The sequence below is a fragment of the Erpetoichthys calabaricus genome, chromosome 9 (genome assembly GCF_900747795.2).
Source record: "Erpetoichthys calabaricus chromosome 9, fErpCal1.3, whole genome shotgun sequence".
Taxonomy (NCBI): Eukaryota; Metazoa; Chordata; class Cladistia; order Polypteriformes; family Polypteridae; genus Erpetoichthys; species Erpetoichthys calabaricus.
In genome coordinates, this window is record NC_041402.2 from 134,910,464 (window position 1) to 134,924,551 (window position 14,088).

The 14,088-nt window shown below is 38.2% G+C and overlaps 1 protein-coding gene across 1 annotated transcript in view; it reads left to right on the forward strand.

Annotated features, from left to right (window-relative positions):
* The window catches only part of LOC114658130 (aryl hydrocarbon receptor-like), a 104,000-nt gene that overhangs the window by 53,944 nt on the left and 35,968 nt on the right, over positions 1-14,088 (forward strand). Inside the window, exons 6-7 of the mRNA XM_028810188.2 lie at positions 6,629-6,731; positions 9,575-9,705. Of these exons, the coding sequence (XP_028666021.1) occupies positions 6,629-6,731; positions 9,575-9,705 (234 nt within the window). The remainder of the gene's footprint in view (positions 1-6,628; positions 6,732-9,574; positions 9,706-14,088) is intronic.

The window sequence follows — 14,088 nt, forward strand, 5'->3', positions numbered from 1 at the left end:
AGAGCTTCATTGCCCTTGCTCAAAAGGCATTTCAGCCTGTTTAGGTTTTTGTTTCTGTTTCTGCTCCATTGTGTGCCTGTCTGTTTTGTCAAACACTTCCGTTATTAAAGAGGTTGACCTGGTCGGCACCCCAACATTTCTTTTCTGGACTTGTATGTTCTCTCGGTTGACAACAGTTTGTACTGCCTTACTAGTACCGTCACATAAATCAAAGTCTTTCCAACTTAGAAGAGGAAGTGCTTCCTTCTATTTATTGCAAGATTAGGCTGAATTTAATAAAGACAGTCCGTTATTTTCAAATCGATATACTGAATATCTTAGAAGAAACTGAGCTTCTTAGGTCTTGCTATCTCTGAAGCAGATAAAAGCTTTTGATAAGGTTGGAATGGCTTTTTTGTTCACTGCATTATACAGATTTGATTTTACACTGAAGAATAAGTGTATGGAATAAGCAGTGCTGTCTAACTTTTATTTTTTAAGGAATTTGTAGGCATTAAGGATAACATAACTTTTAGTGTTCACATAAATAATTGGACCAAGCATCAAATGAAAAAGGCCTAACTATGGATAAAAACAGTAGTACTGTTATCAGACTTCTGTATATACTGAAAAGAGTTTAATAATTATGAAATGATCCAACACAAGGACAGTGTCTGATAATCCCACTAAGTCTGTACAGTACAATGGTATAATCAGAGCATCAAAATCGCTGTTCTAATCTAAAAGCACAATGATGGTAGCGCTCCCCACTTCAAAACAAGTCAGACTATTTTCTACAATATAAATACCTCTGGGGTGGCACGGTGGCGCAGTGGGTAGCGCTGCTGCCTCGCAGTTGGGAGATCTGGGGACCTGGGTTCGCTTCCCGGGTCCTCCCTGCGTGGAGTTTGCATGTTCTCCCCGTGTCTGCGTGGGTTTCCTCCGGGCGCTCCGGTTTCCTCCCACAGTCCAAAGACATGCAGGTTAGGTGGATTGGCGATTCTAAATTGGCCCTAGTGTGTGCTTGGTGTGTGGGTGTGTTTGTGTGTGTCCTGCGGTGGGTTGGCACCCTGCCCAGGATTGGTTCCTGCCTTGTGCCCTGTGTTGGCTGGGATTGGCTCCAGCAGACCCCCGTGACCCTGTGTTCAGATTCAGCGGGTTGGAAAATGGATGGATGGATAAATACCTCTTCCAGGCTTCTTTTATGAGTCATGTTATAAGGTTAAAAATGCCTACTTTAGTGTCCTTTTATATTGATAGTGGCATTACTTCCCTCTCATCATGATGACAAAGTAATGTGAAAATTTTACTCTTTCTATACACTGTATATTTGAATATCAAATAATATCTCCTAATTAGTCTCAAGTGGCAACAGTGTGGTAGTGTATTTACTTGTAAAATGCCCTTCAGATGGCTGGCATTTGTTTTTGTTTCAAAATTAAGGGACAAGATAACCAGACAAATAAATGAACTTGATCTTAGTAAGAGCAATGACAGTACATACACATGTTCTCTTGTTGCACTGGAAGCAGAAAAAGATAAACGTTATCGATACCTCCATATTTACTTAGCAAGGAGCATATCACATGGCAGGAGCATGAAAGTACATCCATATTATGCATACATTAAGTCTCAACAGCATCCCTTTCAGGCTTTTCTCCTGGTTTGCATCTATTATTGCCAGGGTAGAGTTACCAGGCATATTACCTTGTAATGGAAAAGCAGACTCAGATATTAGATAGACAGTTATTTATGTGTATTGTGCTATACAAGAATTTAGTGAATTAAGCAGAACTGAGTAGATTGGTGAATGTGTATACTGTATATAAAAACATGTTTCAGGATAGTGGCATTTGGAGATTGTGTAAGGTTTTATGACAACTCCTGTCTTTCTGTGATAGTTAACAGTAAGCAGTGCATGTGTTCTGCCCCACATCTTGTTTGTTGAGACTGTTATTCGTTGATCTGTGCCCCCCCTTCATCTTGTGATTTATTAACACACCAGTCAGTCACGTCCCACACTCACAGTGGTGCTATAAAAGTCTATGAAACTCACGTAAAGCACACAGGTCCCATAATAAACATTGGAATACAATACACCCCATGTGTCTCACATAGGCACCCCTTTATCTCTTGTTTCGGTCACGTCCAAAACGTATCTTTAGGGTATATAAACCCCTGGGTCTGGTTAGTTGTGGTACATAGCAATTTGAACCTCTGTCTACACGCTTCTATTTGTCTTGATCCAGCTGTGGAAATCACTCGCCTTGTAAGTGTCTTTTAAAGCTTTATTGTTTAATGTACACTGTCTGCTATGTACTGCATTGCTTTGTAAATCATTCTTTATTGTTTTTGGTTGTACACCTGTAAATGCCTGTATGTTTCTTTTGTATATATTTCAGTTTACAATGAGGTACGTCCAGTAAAAGCCTTCAAGAAAGCTCACCCCTTGTTGTTTTTATGTGGATGTGCCGAGTTGTTTAAGCTCTCTGTTCAGAGATTTTCTTAAAAATCTGCAGTGTAAATGTAAACGGAGCAAATTAAAAACATTTAAGAAAAGGCAAATGAGCTAGATGTGAAAATTTCCCTAAATATTTTCCAAAATGTACTGCACATGATTATTGATAATTTGTTAAAAAGTGACTTCTTGTGGTTTATTGGTCATTCCACATTTAAAAACTGTCAACTGAGGGACTATGACTGTCACGGAGGAAGTGTTGGGGCACCAACAGGGTCACCCCTTTTAATATATGTACACTCTTTAAACAAAATCAGTTGCTCAATGGCGCATTCAATAAGCCAAAATGAAAAAAGTAGGTTAACTAAAAATGAAACAAGAAGCTCCTTCTGTCTTTTCTCGGGTGTTTCAGTTTCAGATTGGAGCGCCAGTCATCAGTCTGCTCTCTCCTGGGTGAGATGTTCCATTCCGGGAGCGTCTCGTTTTTATAGCTGAGGTACCGCAGGGGGCGGAGTCAGTTTCACTCCGTGGGTGGTTTCTCAGGGCTATGGGAGAAAAGGGAGATGTTAGCATCAGCAACCATGCCCCTTCATGTCCAGAAGTGGTAGTGCTTACCTCAGATGAGCCTGGAAGGCAAACCTCAGATGTACATGCATGACAGGACCTTTAATCAAACAGCCTAATGTGGTAAATTGTTTAGCACTTTAGAAAAAGTAAACATAATATCAAGTGTTAAAAATACTCCCAGAATTATGCACTTTATTTTATTTAAAGCTTAAATTTAAAGAATATATTCAGTGTAATACTTCACATACTTAAAAAATATAGGTAACAGAATAATCAGTGTTTTCATTTTCATTTACAATAGAAGATGAGACCAGTTTAAAAATGAAAATACCAGATACTTGGATTAAAGAGAAATGGCACCAGAGCGAATAGATAGATAGATAGATAGATAGATAGATAGATAGATAGATAGATAGATAGATAGATAGATAGATAGATAGATAGATAGAGATAGATAGATAGATAGATAGATAGATAGATAGATAGATAGATAGATAGATAGATAGATAGATAGATAGATAGATAGATAGATAGATAGATAGATAGATAGATAGATAGATAGATAGATACTTTATTAATCCCAAGAGGAAATTCACATTGTAGACATGGAGCTGGACAGTTTGACATCTGTGGCAGATGCGACAGGCGCTCAGCAGGCTCCTATCAATTATGGAGACTCCACTGCATCCACTAAACAGTATCATCTACAGACAGAGGAGCAGCTTCAGTGACAGACTGCTGTCACTGTCCTGCTCCACTGACAGACTGAGGAGATCGTTCCTCCCCCAAACTAGCATAGCAGCATACTGTTCTTACTGGAACTACAATGTCCATACAGAAGTTGATGTAGTGAGTAGTGCAGTCAACAACTTCCTCAATGTTCTCACTATGTGATCTCTGCAGGATATCCCAGTCTGTAGTTCCAAAGCAGTCTGTCAGAGCCTGCTCTGCCTCAGGGGACCACTTCCTGAATGAGCGTGTGGTTGTAGGTAGAACCCTCACTCTTGGTTTGTAGTGAGGCTGAAGCAGAACCAGGTTATGATCTGCTTTCCCAAGCGCAGGCAGCGGGGTGGCATTGTATGCATCTTTAACATTTGCATACAGTAAGTCAATAGTCTTATTTACCCGGGTGTTACAGTCCAAATACAGGGAGAAGGCAGGTAATGTTTTGTCCAGCGCACATGGTTAAAATCTCCAGTGATTAGCACAAGTGCCTCAGGGTGCTGCGTTTGTAACTTAGCAACAGCAGAATTGAATGATGTCACTCACTATCTCCACATCCGCCCAAGGAGGGATGTAAACAATAATAACAATGACGTGTCCAAACTCTCTGGGCATGTAATAGGGACGCAAACTTACAGCCAACAGTTCGATGTCCCTGCAGCAAGTGGAGACTTTGACGTTAACATGCCCAGAGTTACACCACCTTGTATTGACATAGAGAGCTAGACCTCCTCCTTTGTGCTTCCCGCAGGTGCTTACGTCTCTGTCCGCTCTAACTGTGCTAAACCCGGGTAGCTCCACATTAGCATCTGGGATGGTGGTAGTTAGCCACGTTTCGCAAAAGCACAACAAACTGCATTCTCTGTAGATTTTGACATTTTTCACCAACGCAGCCAGTTCGTTGATCTTATTTGGTAGCGAGTTCACATTTCCCAGCCATTCAGAGGTGGATTTGCTGGTGTGTTTTGGGTCATTGTCCTGTTGCAGCACCCAAGATCGCTTCAGCTTGAGTTGACGAACAGATGGCCGGACATTCTCCTTCAGGATTTTTTGGTAGACAGTAGAATTCATGGTTCCATCTATCACAGCAAGCCTTCCAGGTCCTGAAGCAGCAAAACAACCCCAGACCATCACACTACCACCACCATATTTTACTGTTGGTATGATGTTCTTTTTCTGAAATGCTGTGTTCCTTTTACGCCAGATGTAACGGGACATTTGCCTTCCAAAAAGTTCAACTTTTGTCTCATCAGTCCACAAGGTATTTTCCCAAAAGTCTTGGCAATCATTGAGATGTTTCTTAGCAAAATTGAGACGAGCCCTAATGTTCTTTTTGCTTAACAGTGGTTTGCGTCTTGGAAATCTGCCATGCAGGCCGTTTTTGCCCAGTCTCTTTCTTATGGTGGAGTCGTGAACACTGACCTTAATTGAGGCAAGTGAGGCCTGCAGTTCTTTAGACATTGTCCTGGGCTCTTTTGTGACCTCTCAGATGAGTCGTCTCTGCGCTCTTGGGGTAATTTTGGTCGGCCGGCCACTCCTGGGAAGGTTCACCACTGTTCCATGTTTTTGCCATTTGTGGATAATGGCTCTCACTGTGGTTCGCTGGAGTCCCAAAGCTTTAGAAATGGCTTTATAACCTTTACCAGACTGATAGATCTCAATTACTTCTGTTCTCATTTGTTGCTGAATTTCTTTGGATCTTGGCATGATGTCTAGCTTTTGAGGTGCTTTTGGTCTACTTCTCTGTGTCAGGCAGCTCCTATTTAAGTGATTTCTTGATTGAAACAGGTGTGGCAGTAATCAGGCCTGGGGGTGGCTACGGAAATTGAACTCAGGTGTGATACACCACAGTTAGGTTATTTTTTAACAAGGGGGCAATTACTTTTTCACACAGGGCCATGTAGGTTTGGATTTTTTTTCTCCCTAAATAATAAAAACCATCATTTAAAAACTGCATTTTGTGTTTACTTGTGTTATATTTGACTAATGGTTAAATGTGTTTGATGATCAGAAACATTTTGTGTGACAAACATGCAAAAGAATAAGAAATCAGGAAGGGGGCAAATAGTTTTTCACATCACTGTATATATATTTTTGTTAATGTTAAGTTTAATATTATTTTTGTGTCTGAACCAACATTTTATACCGAAGCAGAGTTTCAATAAAAAAAATATTGAAGATAGTAAATTTAGGAGTAAACTTAAAGAAACAACCTTGGTGTTGTAGAAGGGATTAGATGTCTAAAAACCAAAAACACAATTAAAAAAATATACTTGAAATGATCTTTTTAAGTAAACAAATATACAGAATCTGATGTCTACTGATGTTACACATTTGTAATTTCTTTTGCTGTAATGCCCATTGAAAGTTATTTTTATTTCTTCCAGCAGTACATTTAGTTTGTTCGTTGCAGAAATCTGTTTCACTTAATCTGCTACTATAAATCTTAATTTTATCTATGTAATTTGTTAGCACAGTAGTGATTTATTTATAAAAACAAATTTAGACTGAAGTGTACCTAATATGTATTTTAGATATTCTGTATGATTTCATTAAACATTTCTAGTTAAACATGATTTATATACCCATGCTGCACTAATGTTTTCCACAGATCCATGTTCTGCTGTCTCTTTAATGTTTGTCTGTATATTTATCTTAGTTTGTGATTTCTGAGGAAAAACTGCCACTGGTTAGTGGTCTTAGCACATCTCATTTAATGTGCTTGACCTCCATATATTTAGAGTCCCTGATTTAGAGCTACTAAAGGGACAAATCTGTCAAACTATTAACAGAAAGTGGATGTCTTACATTCATCTTCTGCAATGGAATGCAGTTTTCTTACATCAGTATAACATGCTCAGATTACTAAAATATCTATTATTCACCTTTCCATTTTCTCAGAGCGATGTGATTAACCAGAATGTATGTGATCTGATTCACACAGAAGACAGAGAAAAATTTTGTCAACAGCTGCAGTGGGATTTCAGTCCACCTGACAATTCAGGTATTGTTTTTGTGCCATTACAATTAATATGTATAACAATGGTTCCAAAATATTTGTGTAACAAGATAATACTAGTTTGTAATACGTTTGCCAACCTATGCAAATGCCACACTCCAGTTTGCTGTATCATTGGATTGTTTTCTTTTTCTAAAACTAAATCCTTTTAGGTTGGCACTGTTATTTGAGCTGCTACCCCCCAGCTCCGGAGTATTGGACCAGGCATTACCAGCATTGAGGGGGCACATTCTACTGATAGCTGCATAGGTGTTTCCCTATGTTCTATAAAAAAAATGGTTGGGTTGAACTGGCCCAGTGCGTGTGTGAGCCCAATGAAAAACTGGCACAAGGTAGACGATGTGTTCCTGTCTTGCATCTGGTTCTCTAGGGGTGGGCTCCCCAATACCATGAAATTGATTTAATGGGCTCAGATAATGGATGGCTCGGTGGATGGTTCCCTTTTTATATCTCACAACCTAAAGATGTAAAATGCCAACATAAAGAAATGTAGGAAAAGGAAGGGCATGCTCAGGTGTGCCTTTTTTGTAGTTGTAAGGATTGTTATTATGTACATCCGTAATTTTTTTTTCACTACTCTGTGGAGTAGTTTGTAAATAAATAAATAAAAACTAAATGCTGAAGGCACACCTGCTGCTTTGTCATGGTGGGGTCCTAGTTTGACCCTATTCCCCTTTTATTTATCCCCTTTTCGTTATGTAAATCTTAACAGAATGTCCCGAACCCCTTACTCTTACCACATTGTCAGGATTGACTGCCATTATAATTCAGCATTTCCCCCTTCCTTTTACCTCTGTAAACACAGGCATTAGACAAAGTACCAAAACAGACAGCAGCTGAAATTTTGCAATTATTCATGTATTACAGATAGTAATTTTAATTTACAAATATTACAACTAGTTCCAAAACAGACAGCAGCTGAAATTTTGCAATTATTCATGTATTACAGATAGTAATTTTTTTTACAAATATTACAACTAGTTCCATAAACAAAAGGCAAGTGGATTGTGACTTTGCAAACCATACAACCTGATAGTGCTAGATAGTGCTAGTGTAGTTTCAGGTGATACATAAACTTGTAGTTACACTCGATTTTCTTTTCTGTCAGTTGTATAGGGTCAGATGGCCACCAAAAGAGTGTTGGAATTCTCAAGATGGAAAATGGCAAAAAGAGAGAGAGAGAGAGAGGGAGAGAGAGAGAGAGAGAGAGAGAACATGCATTTGCAAGCCTCCTCTTATTATCACTCTGTAGCCCTTGATGCATGAGAATGCCAGCAGCTCATGGCATTCTTCTCTTTCAGAGAATCGGTTATTCTTGACCAAGATGAACCAGAGACAAGTCAAGAGAGAGTGTCAATTGCCAGTGTCTAATCAGTGACATTTATTATGGTGCAAATAAATAAGTAAAATCTTTTTAAAAATTGGCAGTAAATAAAGTTTATTTCATGTAGGTTAAAATCACAAAAAAACAGATAAAAATAACATTTATGAGAATCAACATCAAGCAGTTAAAAAAATTTAAAGTCATTGCATTAAAAAGAGCTTTCCTTCCTGGACAAGCCCCCAGTAAAAGGCTTGGACCCTGTGTTGTCACCGTGCCTCTGTCTTCTGGGCTTTCTGTGATATTGGGCAAAAACACTAGCAACTTTGCACCCAGCTCCATTACTGCATTGCCTCCAAACATTCCATCTTGAACTGCTTCTGCTCCAGCCGTGCTCTCAAACCATCTCTGCTTCTTTAAAGTAAATCAGCAGCTCCAGATCCTTGCCCACTAGTTACAACGTCAGTGCTTCAAGACCCTAGCTCTGTCCTTGGAACTCGCACTTTGTCCTCCACATTCTCAGTGTTTGCTTCTGCTCTTCTCTGTTCACTTTAGTTTTTCTCCTTGTCTTATTGTGCCATCCCTCATCCCTCAGCATCCCTCCATCAATTGCTGCGACGCACAAGATTGCACACTAATGGCCTTAGCTTATCAAATTATCAAGTTCAACTAAATGATCGTATTCTGCATGAGGCAGGGGGTGTCATGCTCAACAATGAAACAGCTCAGACACAGCATTCACCCCCCCCCCCCCAGTCCAGTTTTGTTTTTATTAGAAAATTCTCCAGTTACAAACAAAAGAAAGAAAGGGTGCAATCAAGTTATAAACTGGCCTAGATGCTGCTCTACGTATCAATGAAACTTTGGGGATAGCAACAACTGGCTTATCCAGCTTCTTTGTACTTTGAAAGTAGATAGTTAGACATTTTTATTGTTCGACATAAAAAAAATCGCAAATTCACAGATCTTATACTAAATATGTAATGTAAAGAGAAACACGTCTTATTAAAGCCATGTCAGACCACTCCAAAGTTTTCTTAGTAGGTCACATTGCAGAGATGAACACTTTACTGATACTTTGCAAGTGTTATGAAGATCCAAAGAAGTGCTTGTTTAGGTCTTGATACATGATATCAAATGAAGAACAGAAGCATTTTTGTAGCACCTAAACTAAAGTGTTGCAAGCTCATCAATAAAACGTTGATTATACTTGAGACGTCTAGGAAAAATTCTGACTTAAACCCTCTTAAACATGTATGGCACAATTTAAAAAGGTGAACCTGAAAAACATGAAGGAATTCAGTCCAAAACCAGTGTTCTAAGATGGTTGATATCTCCACTGACTTATGTTGTTGTGTTAAAAGGCAGCTCAATCAAATGTTAGGTTGTGTACTGTTTATATTTGTGCAAACAGAATATTTCAGGTTTTGACTTAAGAATACATGCTTGGAGCAAACTATTAGGTTTTAAGAATGTTTTATGTATAACTCTATTTTTTTTGCACTAGGTGAAGAAGAGCCTGGCTGTCATGAAAAGAGAGAAAGTGCACAAAGTCAACTTTCACATGATGACCTCTTTGTGAACAGAACATTCTCCTGCCGAATGAGGTGCTTGCTGGACTATAATTCAGGTTTTTCGGTAATTATCATTACAGAATGTTGCTTTTTCACATTGAGAAAAAAATTATTTTACCTTATAGAGCTTACTTATTCTTCTTGAGTTCATCTGTAACTTCTCGTCCTCAAAATTTCTCTTCTTCAATTTTTACTATTCTAAAGCAAGATTTTAGACTAATTAGTGTCTATCTATTTTCCTGTCGTGTGTGCATGTGTGGTGGCTTTTGATTGTGCCCGAAGATGGACTGGTATTCAGCCAACTACAGTGTGTTACTCTTTTCCAGCAGTCTTTTGCTGTTTGATGCTATCTTACTTGCTTGCTTCATTGATCTCCTGGCGTGATTCCCTTTGTAAATGAACATGCTGTTTAAGAGAGTAACTGAGAGATCAACTACACAGTGTTAACATTTAGAAAATTCAGAAAGCATTAAGACCCCTTCATTGTTTTTTTTATGCTAAAATCATTTAATTAGTTCTTTTTTTCCTCATCAAGAAACCCTAAATACCCCAGAATGGCAAAGCAAAAACAGGATTTTAAATTTTTTTACAAATTTATAAAAAAAAATTGAATTTTTCTCATTATTACATGATATACATTACCAGGATTACGTGCAAAGTAGAAAGAGTTATAGTCACCTAAAAACATAGAAAAATTGTTAGTATTATATAATATTTGTTGCAATAAATTGCTATTGGTAAAACTGCATTTAGCTACATTTAATTATGATAATGTTGGTGGAAATAAAAAAAAAAATTATAAAATTAAATGTATTACCAGGAACACAATGGGGACATAGCAGCTTATTGTTCCCATTACATCTTTGTATTTACATGGCATATTCAATCTTTACATGTTATTCTTAAACTGCTGATGTATAAATTAAAATAAAATTAATAATAGTTATTGAAAGAATAGGGTGGCGCGGTGGTGCAGCGGTATCGCTGCTGCCTCGTAGTTAGGAGACCTGGGTTCGCTTCCTAGGTCTTCCCTGCGTGGAGTTTGCATGTTCTCGCCGTGTCTGTGTGGGTTTCCTCCAGGTGCTCAGGTTTCCTCCCACAGTCCAAAGACATGCAGGTTAGGTGCATTGGCGATCCTAAATTGTCCCTAGTGCGTGCTTGATGTGTGGGTGTGTGCCCTGCCCAGGATTTGTTTCCTGCCTTGCACCCTGTGCTGGCTGGGATTGGCTCCAACATACCCCCGTGACCCTGTAGTTAGGATATAGTGGATTGGATAATGGATGGAAATTGAAATATTATGTGTTATATTTAATACAGTTTTTAATATTGTGTACACATTTATATTTCCATGATACAATAAATTCAGATGGTTGTTTAAATAAAATACTACTTTCCGTGGAGTAATTTTTCTCAAATTTCATATTTGCTTTTTATCATTATAAATATCTATATAAAATTTGATTCATCTATCTGTAATTATAACCATAGTTTACTTGAAAATTCACAAAAGTTTTAAATTGAAGTACCACTGCTGGTTGCCGGGATTAGCCCAAAAGTTGATAGGATTCCTTATTTTTGAGATAAAGCAGGTGCACAAAATCTCATTGACCTAGGTCAAAGCATTTTTGAGTTATCATGAATTCACACAGACAGACATAATTTCAAAAATGGTATTTTCTGACTGAGGAAAGTCTAAAACGTTACGATTCATCAACATTTTTTCACGATTCCTATACTTTCTCTATGCTATGGATACGAGAAAGTAAAAACTGAAATATCACACTAACACAAGTATTCAGATCCTTTTCTATGACACTTAAAATCTTGCTTTGCATCCCATTCTATTGATCACCATTGAGATGTTTCTACACCTTGCTTGGAGTCCAGCAGTAGTCCATTCAATTGATTGGACATGATTTGGAAATACACATGCCTGTCTATATAACATCCCACAACTGGCAACAGCAAAAAACATGCCATTAGGTCAAAGGAATTACCTGCAGAGATTAGAAACAGGATTGTACCAAGATGCAGATATGGGAAAAGGCTGCAAAGGAATTCCTGCAGCATTGAAGGTTCCCAAAAGCATATTTGCCTTTATAATTCTTCAATGGAATTATTTGGAACTCTCTTTCTAAAGCTGGCAACCTTAACAAAGTGAGCAATTGTGGGAGGAGGGCCATAGTAAGAGAGGTGACCAAAACTTGATGGTCAATCTGGCTGAGCTCTACAGAATTCATGTGGAGATGGAAGAAACTTCCAGATGGACAGCCCTCATTACAACACTCCACTGATCCAGGCCTTATGACAAAGTGGCCAGAGAGAAACCTCTCCTCAGTAAAAGACACATGGAAGCCTGCTTGGAGTTTGCGAAAAGGCACCTAAGGGACCCTCAGAATGTGAGAAACTAGATTCTTTGGTCTGATGAAACCAAGATTAGTGTCAAGTCTGGAGGAAATCAGGCACTGTTGTTTATCTGTGTAATATTGTGTCCAATGGTGAAACATGGTGGTGGCAGGGACTGGGAGACTAGACAGGGTTGAGTGAAAGCTGAACAGAGTAAACTACAATGATATCCATAATGAAAACCTGCTCTGGAGTGCTCCGCACCTCAAAATGGGCCAGAGCTTCACTTTCCAACAGGTCAATGCAAAAACAACACAGGAGTGGTTTAGGGTGAACTCTTTCAGTATCCTTGATTGGACCAGCCAGAGCCAGGACTTGAACCCAATAGAATATCTCTGGAGAGACCTGAAAATAGCTATCCACTGATGTTCTCCATCCAACTTGGCAGAATTAGGGAGGATCTGTAGAGAAGAATGGCAGAAAATCCCCAAATTCAGGAGTGTGAATCTTGTCACTTGAATCACTGATAAAGGTGCTTGAATTAAGTACTCAGTGAACAGTGAAGGGGTCTGAATACTTTCTGAATCCACTGTACCTTAAGATTGGTCATGCTCTCATGCCCTGCCACACTTTAGACCTTTTGTGGTCATGGATGTCTTGGTTGATATTTGATTATGATTTATATTGGCTCTATGAAAATGTTCTTGTTTGTTTTCTATATATACAATATCCTATACAATATCCTATTCAACTAACTTTATCTAATGGTGTTCAGGTTTACTTACAAAGATGACCATAGAGATAAGCAGGGTTTAGTTCCATTGATTTTAAAATCTGGGAATTAGCTCTGGATCACCATAACTCTACACTGGATTAAAGGGCAAAACTATAAACAGTTTGTAAGTCTTTGTTACTTTATCTCTATCCTTTAAAATATTATCCTATTTGCCACTTTCCATCTTTATTAATAAATATGTGTCTGGATATGCATATCAATGTAAAATATCTGGGTATATACTTCCCTATTATAAAAAAAAATCTTGGAAGGAGACAAGACGTGATTTTCTCAGGGAGACATTTATACGTCCCACGAGACGAGTCCAGCTCGGGGCTGGAAATAAAGGACAAAGAGTAGATGACAAAGTAGAACGTCGTAAAGAATTCAAAAATGTTGGCACGGTACACATGCAGAGCAGGTTAGAGATAATGGAAGTATGAAAATTTGAAAGTCTCAAAAAACTGATAGGAAAGATTGTATTAGCGCAAACAAATGGAAATTATTACTCAATGAAATAACGGAACAGCGAAAAGAGATCGAATATATTGTTTGGATTTAAACTTTAAGTTAGAGACTTGTAGATCGTATAATTTGTGCTGCCAGCGAGAATTAAAAGATTCCAAAAACGTTGGCGCAGTATGAAGTCCTGTGAGACGGAGACTTTTAACATGAGATTCTTTCAAGTCACGCCCTACTTACAACTATTTTCAAACAAGACCAAGGTCATCTAACCTCAGTCGTGTGAATGCTTTTGGCAGACACACTTCCTGCACTCTCAGCTCTTATAAATTTTATTAGGACAATAATTTTATACATTCCAGATGACATGTCAATGACTACGCGAAGAAGAAAGCGCATGAACAAACATTCAAAAAAGTCATTTTATTTATTAGAGAGAAAAAAACGATATCCACTCACAGGCAGTTATACGTTGCGTTGTCACAATGTAAGTCCAAACATGGAATCAAAATTTGATGCGATCTTGAAGAAAAGTTAATTACAAATATTGTTTTAACTAAAGTTTTAAAGTAAAAGTGAAAATAATGCATATGTAACAATTCCCATAAAAATAACAATCTCTTAAAATTGTATATCCAGTTAACCAAACGCGAGGGTGGGCGAGTGAAACAAACAGGGGGCGGAGCCCCCTAGTATAGTACTGTATATTTCAGAAGATTTTACTCTCATTTTGTCTTCCTTTCTTAAGTATGTTTCTTACATATTTTGACAAACCCATGAATTTGACACTGTTAATCATAATTCTTTTCATTTATCTGGTGTGTGGACTGGTGTAACATGATACACATGCGGAAGACAGAATTT